This window comes from Rattus rattus, chromosome 2 (genome assembly GCF_011064425.1).
Source record: "Rattus rattus isolate New Zealand chromosome 2, Rrattus_CSIRO_v1, whole genome shotgun sequence".
Taxonomy (NCBI): domain Eukaryota; kingdom Metazoa; phylum Chordata; class Mammalia; order Rodentia; family Muridae; genus Rattus; species Rattus rattus.
Window position 1 is genome coordinate 4,795,907 of NC_046155.1, and position 9,052 is coordinate 4,804,958.

The 9,052-nt window shown below is 55.1% G+C and overlaps 1 protein-coding gene across 2 annotated transcripts; it reads left to right on the plus strand.

The window, feature by feature from the left end:
* Positions 1 to 376: 376 nt before the first annotated feature.
* Ccnd1 (cyclin D1) lies at positions 377 to 8,811 on the plus strand. Of its 2 annotated transcripts, none has more exons than XM_032891312.1 (5): positions 377 to 875; positions 2,267 to 2,482; positions 3,047 to 3,206; positions 5,582 to 5,730; positions 7,099 to 8,811. In XM_032891312.1, the coding sequence occupies exons 1-5, from the start codon at positions 678 to 680 to the stop codon at positions 7,327 to 7,329; spliced, it is 954 nt and encodes a 317-aa protein (XP_032747203.1). In that variant the 5' UTR covers positions 377 to 677; the 3' UTR covers positions 7,330 to 8,811. The 2 variants fall into 2 exon arrangements, with proteins under 2 accessions (XP_032747203.1, XP_032747204.1); XM_032891313.1 differs by having other exon boundaries at positions 7,165 to 8,811.
* Positions 8,812 to 9,052: the final 241 nt, after the last annotated feature.

Sequence of the window (9,052 nt, forward strand, 5' to 3'; positions counted from 1 at the left end):
TTACACGTGTTGATGAAATTGAAAGAAGTCGAGGACGACGGGATTTCTTAGCAATCGGCCCGTGGGTGCCCTCGTGGCGTCCTCGGAAACGCGCCCATTCTCTCCGCTTAAGTATAGGGTGTCCTTGCACCCCCCACGATCCCCCTCCATACATTCTTTCTTGGCTTGCGTGTGGCCTGGCCTCCCTCCTAGCTGTCCCCCTGTCCAGAGCCGCCTGCCCCCACCTTCACAGGTCTCAGAGGACCCACTTGGGGAAAGAAGCCCCCTCCCTTTGCCCTTGCCCCTGCTCTTTTCCCAGCTTAGAGAGAAGCAGTCCCAGCGATTTGCATATCTACGAAGGCCGAGGGGGGAGGGGGCAGGCTTTGGGTTTGTCCCCCCCCACCCCCGCCGCTCACTGCTCCCGAGCCCCCTCCCCCTGCGCCCGCCTCGGCCCGCCCCCCCTCCTTTTTCTCTGCCCGGCTTTGATCTCTGCTTAACAACAGTAACGTCACACGGACTACAGGGGAGTTTTGTTGAAGTTGCAAAGTCCTGCAGCCTCCAGAGGGCTGTCGGCGCAGTAGCAGAGAGCTGCAGACTACGCGCGCTCCGGAGACCGGTCGTAGAGCGCGAGGCAGCGCGCGTCAGCAGCAGACACCGGAGCCCAACCCGGACCACAGCCCTCCCCAGGCGGCCGCGCCATGGAACACCAGCTCCTGTGCTGCGAAGTGGAGACCATCCGCCGCGCGTACCCTGACACCAATCTCCTCAACGACCGGGTGCTGCGAGCCATGCTTAAGACTGAGGAGACCTGCGCGCCCTCCGTTTCTTACTTCAAGTGCGTGCAGAGGGAGATTGTGCCATCCATGCGGAAAATCGTGGCCACCTGGATGCTAGAGGTGAGAGACTACAGGCTGCTAGCTTGGGACCCCCTGGCAACTTGTTGCTATCACCGACATCTTCTTCCCTTCTCTTCCCTTCCGTCACGGAGTTTTCCCGGTGTGTTGCTAGGACTCGGGATTCACAAAATAAATAGACACTTTCGGGTCCTTTTGAACGGGAAAGGTTTAGGAGTTGGGGCGATAGGAATTTCTTTTCCTGGTGGGGGGGGCAGTCGGGGAGGGGTGCTTTCGAGGGAGGACCGTGTCAGAGACACCACAGAGGGTGCAGGCTGAGCTGCTTCTGTGGCCCCCGCTTGTGCCCCATTCCTGCAGCGCCTCAGCGGGGGCCGCCCCTGCGCGTAGCGCCAGCTAAGGGGGGAGGGGGCATAGATTTGATTTTTAAATTAATATCCATGGACACGTATGCAAGGGCCGCTCGTGCCAATATTATGCGCCATCTTTGCTCCTTTATTGCAAAGCAAAAGTGTTTATTAATAATTGGGGGCAGGGCGGAGAGTGGCAGTAGGGGCGCTGGGACGGGCACGAGGGGCCTCGTGGCGGCCGGGAGTCACTAAATAGGACACTGTGAGGAATATTTGGGGGTGGGAGACTCTTTGTTCAAACAACGGACCCCTGGGTACCCCGCACACGCTGCCTGGCCCAGAGAAAACGCTAGACTGCAAGGTCGCGTGGCCCCCTAGTCACCGAGATTGACTGTTGTCCGTGCGGGTCTGCATTTGGGGGAACCTGTCTGGGTCAAGCCGGGGGACCAAAGCACATTTTCAGATGTTCAACAGGAGGTTCAAGGGTTCCAAAATATTTTAAAATAATTTTTAAAGTGAGTTATAATGCCCTTGCAGAGGCAAACAGCGCCCGCACCCAGCAAAAGGGGGGCCCCCGAAGTTTGAGTTGCTGGGACTTATCCCCCAATGTCCACCGAGCTCCTGACCCTCGGCTTGGATCAAGGATCGCCCTATTGTTATTTTCAGGCCGTTTTTAGGCACCTAGTTATTTTTTAAATATTTTTAAATATTTTTTGAAAAGATGACGTCTGGGAAATGCAGCGCGGCGGCCTGGGACGCCACCTTTGTGTCTCGCGTGCGCTTGAGCGGTGCCCAGCCCCCGGCGCTCCGCCAACCCTACGGTGGGATTCCCTGCCTTGTGGCTTCCTAATTTCAACAGGGGACGGGGGTCTCCGTGGTCACCACTGCCTCGATCCGCCGCGCCAGCTGCCCAAGGACTTTCCCTTTCAGTTTCATGATGGGTGGGTACTGGGAACCCGCAGGGCAAGAGCGCATCCCCGGGAATTGGCCACCGGAATCCCTCTGTGCAATCTATAAAAAGGGTGCGGGGTCACATCGAGCAACACCCCCCTCCCCCGTTGACGGTCAGGGTCCGGGTTCCCGCAGGTCTGCGAGGAGCAGAAGTGCGAAGAGGAGGTCTTCCCACTGGCCATGAACTACCTGGACCGTTTCTTGTCTCTGGAGCCCCTGAAGAAGAGCCGCCTGCAGCTTCTGGGGGCCACCTGCATGTTCGTGGCCTCTAAGATGAAGGAGACCATTCCCCTGACTGCCGAGAAGTTGTGCATCTACACTGACAACTCTATCCGCCCCGAGGAGTTGCTGGTAACTGCTTAACCCACCACCCGTAATCCCCCATTAGCTGCTTGATCCCTGAGTGGTGGGAGATTTAAGGGGCAGGAGGTCCAGCCATCCATGGACAAATCTCCTGCCCCATGGATGGCACCCACACTGCATGACACCGAAGTGGCAGTGGGCAGAGAATCCCAACCCCATTCTACCTCTGTGCCCGCCCCCTTTCCGGACTCCCCACCGAGTCTGCGGTGGAACAGCTCTGAACTGTAGGCGGTGTGCGCCCCCTAGCGACGCGCGGGCCGCAGCGCTGGCCGTGGGAGGTCTTTTTGTCCATAGCTTGTCTGTCCCTTCAGACTTTCTACAGGCACATTTTGTTGTTTACCTATATGGGGTCCCAGGATGTCCCCACTCTTTTTTTCTTTTTTTTTTCTTTTTTCTTTTTTTTTCGGAGCTGGGGACCGAACCCAAGGCCTTGCGCTTGCTAGGCAAGCGCTCTACCACCGAGCTAAATCCCCAACCCCCGGATGGCCCCACTCTTAAGACCTTCTTGAATCAATCTGCCTTTCTTTTGACCGCGTTCCTCATTCTCTGCAGCAAATGGAACTGCTTCTGGTGAACAAGCTCAAATGGAACCTGGCCGCCATGACTCCCCACGATTTCATCGAACACTTCCTCTCCAAAATGCCAGAGGCGGATGAGAACAAGCAGATCATCCGCAAACATGCACAGACCTTTGTGGCCCTCTGTGCCACAGGTAGGGCCCCGCCCCGACTCTTCCCGGGCACATCTGACTCCTTGCAGTTCCCAGGCTAATGCCTCATTCCTTGCTATCTGCTCTGAGCCCGGGGTGCAGGCAGCTTGTTGGAGATAGGTGATACTGGGTGGCACCGTCTTGGCTAGTGCCTTGGAGACCTAACAGAATGGCCCGGCCTCCCTGTGCCAACCTTTCCACTGCCAGGAAGTGGTATAACCACTGCATGCTTTCTGAAGAGGTTTTTGCCTCTGCTCCTAGGCTTCCTGCCCTGCCTGTGTTCTCACGGAGACAAAGCTATAGAGCCCCTCTCCTAGCTTCTCTCAGGCTGAGCCACCTACTAGGGGGGCCTACAAGGGTGGGGCAAATGGTCCAGACTCAGTCACACGTGCTATATACAATACATCCCCCAGAGCAGGGTGGCCAGTTCAGGAACGTAGAGAGATTCCCCTCCCCTACCCCAGGGGTGCTGCAGACCAGGTCTTTTTGACTGAGTCCTGGGAGGGCTGGCTGGAAGCAGAGAAAAGAGAAACCTACCGTGACTCCTCCAAGGGACCCTCCCTGGCCCCAGACCCCAGGTAGACATGCTGACTTAAGTCAGGGTGAACAGCCATGCAGGAGTGCACGCCACACACACACACACACACACACACACACACACACACACACACACACACACAGAGAGAGAGAGAGAGAGAGAGAGAGAGAGAGAGAGAGAGAGAGAGAGAGAGAGAGAGAAACTGCTATTTTGGGGTGGTCCCAGCACTACATCTGACAGCTGTTTCCCCACCTCTAACTGAGAACCCTGCCCCAGGAGGCTTAGCAGTGCTGAGGGGGTCCGGCATTCTCCCACCTGCCAAGGACCCCCTTCCTTGGTGGCCCTGACCAGACCTCAGTTGCTACAACTGTTTGGAGCTCAGGCAGGCCTGTGATGTCAGAGGGGCCTGTAGTGTCTTCCCCCACGCTGCTGTTTCAGTGACATCTTCTCAAATGTGACAACCCCCCGTGGCTGGTGTTTCTGATCAGCTGCTGGTGTGAGGGTGTGGGGGTTCTGGCTTGCCGACAACCTGCTGAGGGTGTCAGCCCCTCCCCGGGGGTGGGCCAAGCGAGGGGGTGGCAGATGGGAGCACTAAGGCCCTTGGTAGCCTGGAAGGATCTAAGGGGTGGGGGTGGCCCTGCTGGTAGGCAGGGAGGCAGCTGGCTAGGGTTCCTCTGAGGAGAGCAGAGCCTTTGGAAGCTCCAGGCAGCCTTTTATGGAGCTGAAAGTGGCTTCAGAGAGGCAGCAGAGTTTCTCAGAGATAACATGAGGATGGAGTGGCACAGCCTCCCCCGGGATGTTCTGGAAGCGACGTGTCCCTCCCAAGACCCCAGAGAAGTCATAATCACCACATCTGGGTGCAGCTGGACTCAGCTCCTCCATCGCTGTATGGCCTTTGTCTGTGATAGAGTTCACGAAGAGCCCTAAGAGACAGGTGGAGGTAAAGGACAGCTTGGTGAACCACGGTAGCCAATGTTCTGTGGCCTGGAGGCTTTGTCTCTCCTGTAGAAGCAACTAGCTCCTTTGTCACACGGGAACCACTTTGGGGAGAGGCCAGAGTAATACCCCAGTGAATGAAAAGATGCTGACACCAAGGCCAGGAGATCTGTGGCAGGGGCTCCCCCTATAGGAGGTGGGAGGACATAACTTCTCCCTTCCGGACACCCCCAGACCTGCATTCCTGACTGTGTGAGCAATGCTCTAGCTAGGGTTGGGGTTCTTGATACAGGTGGCCGGAGTGCACCCTTACATGGATGGATACAGGCAGTGGGAAACTGAGCTGGTGACACCTGTGCCAGCAGCAACGAGTGTGAAGGCACAGATGTTAGGGGGTCCTTCCAGGACATAACGTGGGAGGGAGAAAGACAGACTCTGGAAGGAGCCGGGGACTCCCGGTCCACGTGCCGGCTGGTGGTTGGAGTCTCGCTCCCTGTAAAAGGGCTGTTTGTGATTTACACTTGATTCCATAGCAAGGTCTTAGTTCACTGGAGTCACTAGCATGAACTAAGTCCTTGGAGCCACCTGGAGGTATTGCTCCTCTGCTGGGTCCCTTTAACAGACAAAGCTATGTATCCTGTCAGGGTGGTCTCCAGAGGGCTGCCTCAGAACAGAAGCTCTCGCTTTCTGATTCCCCTTCAGCTCCTTCAAGTCTCTTTGATCTTCTGTCGCGTCGGGGTCTAGGGCTGCAGCACTGTGTGCATGTAGCACCTCTTAGGTGTCTCCATGGGAGCCAGAGTTGATGCGGTCATCGGAAGGCTGTGCTGAGCACTGTGGGTGAGAGCTGACTCACAGGCCTGTCACTGTCCCTGCTCACAGCCACCTCTGTCCCTCTCTGCTGCAGATGTGAAGTTCATTTCCAACCCACCCTCCATGGTGGCTGCGGGGAGCGTGGTGGCCGCGATGCAGGGCCTAAACCTAGGCAGCCCCAACAACTTCCTCTCCTGCTACCGCACAACGCACTTTCTTTCCAGAGTCATCAAGTGTGACCCGGTGAGTAGAGGCCAGGAAACCTTGGTGGGGGCTGTACCAAGGCACTGCGTGTACAAGGAGCTGTGAGGGGCGTCTTCCCAGGCATAGAGGGATGTGGTGTAGTGACAGTGCTCCTGTGATGTATATGGAGGTAGTGCCAGGTGAAGCTGAGGCCTGCTCCAGCTACCCTAGGACCATATCTCTCTCAGTGCAGACGTTGGGGGTTGGACCCACAAAGGACTCTGGTATAGACCACATTCTAGAACTTTCTTTGTGTGAGTGGTTTGCACCAGGCATACTGTACCACGGGTACTAAGTAACTGTAGCTTTTTGCTGAGGAGTATGGCTGATCGTGCTTGGAACTCTGGGCATGAAGGTGTCCTCGAGGGCATTGCAAGCTGGCATAGACAGGACAGGCAAAAGTCCAGCTCTGGCTTGAACTTCAGTTGGGGGTTCGACGGAGGTCAGAGTCACTTGCATGTAAGAGGCTTCCAGGTGTGACAGCTGTTCTGCCCTGTCTGGCATCAACCACAGAGGCATCCTGCGCCCTCATTCCTGTACCTCTCAATTGTAAACCATGCAGCCCCCTTCCCCTAAGTGTCTGAGGCTCCAGAAAACTGAGAGTGGGGTGTGTGGGCAGGTGGGAGCCTTCAGGATTCAGGAAGGAAAGGGTGTCTGTGGGTCCATACCAGACCCACCTGGACCTCACTTTCCCCATCTGTGAAATGGGACCATTGCCCTGCCACCCTCTAGCCATGGAATTCATCAAAGGGGGAACGATAGGCGAGTTCTGATGTGGAGGCTTCCCGCGTATTCCCCCAGGAGTCCTACTGGCTTCGAATGTAGGCAGTGCCCTATCCTCACCCCATCTAGGCAAGACTTCAGTTCACGAGTCTCCCTGCTGGGGAAATGCTTTCCAGCTCCACCAGTGCTGGAGCTGCCGTCCCTCAGAGGCCACCCAGGGCAAAAAGCTATGGGGGAAGAGATGGATGCTCCTTGGGGAGTATAAGGTACAGCCCGATAGGGGGAACCTAGAGAGGTAGGGGCACCTTCCCCAGCCATGTAGAACCTGTCGTGGGTTCTCCTTCTGGAGCCACCTAAAGAGATTGCATCCAAAGGGTGGCATTCCCGGGACCTCCCTGTCTTGAATTAGGGGAGGGTGTGTCATGTAGGGTTGTGGGGGCCTGAGAACATAGAGTGGACAAGCACTTGAGTGTCCCACAGATACCCAACTGTCCAATGGCACTGAGGCAGAAGTCTCCAGGCTGGGGACCAGAAGGGACACTCTTGCTTTCTATTTCTAGTCTCTGACGGCTCTCGCCTCACTGGGTTTGGGGGTGACTTGGGGAGTCTCCTCAAGCCTTGCCCTTAGCAAAGCCTGCCTCGCAGGTCAAGGCCCTGGCCACCGGCCTCTGGCTAAACAAGGACTCCCTCCATCTCCGCCCGCCTCTCCAGGACTGCCTCCGTGCCTGCCAGGAACAGATTGAAGCCCTTCTGGAGTCAAGCCTGCGTCAGGCCCAGCAGAACATGGATCCCAAGGCCACCGAGGAGGAAGGGGAGGCGGAGGAAGAAGCTGGTCTGGCTTGCACACCCACCGACGTCCGAGATGTGGACATCTGAGGGCCACCGGGCAGGCGGGGTCACCAAGTAGTGGCATCCGCGAAGAGAAAGGAGCCAGCCCGGGTGCTCCTGACGAGGTCCCCCTTGGGGATGTGTTGTTACCAGAAGGGGAAGTTTTGTTCTCTTTGTTGGTTGTTTTTCCTTAATCTTTCTCCTTTCTATCTGATTTAAGCAAAAGAGAAAAAAAATACCTGAAAGCTGTCTTAAAGAGAGAAAGAGAGATAGAATTCGCATCACCCTGAGTATAGGGAGACGGGGGGTGCTACAAAAATAGAATTCTGTACCCCAGTAATCAACTAGTTTTCTATTAATGTGCTTGTCTGTTCTAAGAATAGGATTAACACACAGGAAGTCTTGAGAAGGATTTTTGATTCTTTTATGTGTTTAAGAAAAAAAAAAAGCTTAAGAAACATTGCTTTAAAAAAAGAAGGAAAAAAAATACAGCAAACCATTGTTAAAGTAGAAGGGTTTTAGGTAGAGAAATGTACTCTGCTTTGCTGAAAAGGCACAGCTTTGGCAAGGTCCTCAACCTCACTCCCCTGCTTGTTCAGTGCCTACAGCCCTGTTACCTGATGATACCTGTGCTTTATCCCAGGAGTGGGCAGACCTCTTAACCTTACTGATGGTCGATTCGACCTCTAGCGGCCTCGTGGCGTGTGGCACCCTCCAGGGCTCATGTTATGGGTCCTCTGCCCCCCCACAACCTGCAGGTTCACAGAGCGCCAGCCAGCCACGCAGCGGTAGGGATGAAATAGTGACATAATATATTCTATTTTTGTAACCTTCCTGTTTTGTAGTTCCTGTTTAGAGAGATGCTGGTTTTTGCCTGGTGGCCCTGCAGCCCGCTCACATCAGGTTGAACCCATAGCTTTTCTTTTGTGTGTGGTTTGTTTTGTTATGTTTTCCTTCTCCGTGTTCCAAAACCATTCCATTTCAAAGCACTTTTGGTCAGCTAGCTGGAGGCAGTGTTGCTGGGTGTGTGTGTGTGTGTGTGTGTGTGTGTGTGTGTGTGTGTGTGTGTGTGTGTGGGGGGAGGGGGTCTAGTGGAATGGTTGGGGGATGTCCACACACTCAATTCTGATGGGTGCACAGCAGGTGTGTAGGGCTGGTAGCATGAGGTGCTTGGGAAGTTTTGTTGGGTCGAGAAGAGAAAGCTCTGTTCTCGTACCACCGGGATCTTCCTGCAAAGTCGGAGGGATCTTTTGGTGCCAGCTGGCGTTTGGAAGTAGGGACCGTGATGGCATTACCTGGACAAGGGGATTCAGGACGACTCTTAAGTCTTTCACACAGGAGGCTTTTAAACACTAAAATCTCTAATTTATACTTAAGGCTACAGAAGAGTATTTATTGGGAAGGTTGCCCATGACCCGTGTGACTAAAGCAATGTGATCTTCCCTTGATTCAAACGCACACCTTCTGCCCTGCTGGCGAAGGTTTAGGGCCGTGTCTGAGAGACTGGTCTTTTATTGGGCAAGTGGGGGTGTCCTCAAAAAAAAAAAACCACAAAGACGGAGATGTGGTCTCCTTGACTTTCCCAACCCAACTGGCCCCATTGGAGAGCCATCCAAACTGAGGAAAATTAGGGGACTCCAAAAGAGTCTTGAGCCTGGCACGTTCTTGCCGCCGCTCCCAAGTTAGCAACAGTAGGTAATTTGCACACCTCTGGCTCTGTGCCTTTCTGTTCAGGATGTGTTGGTGGGAGGTGGAGAGCGGGTGGCTGGAG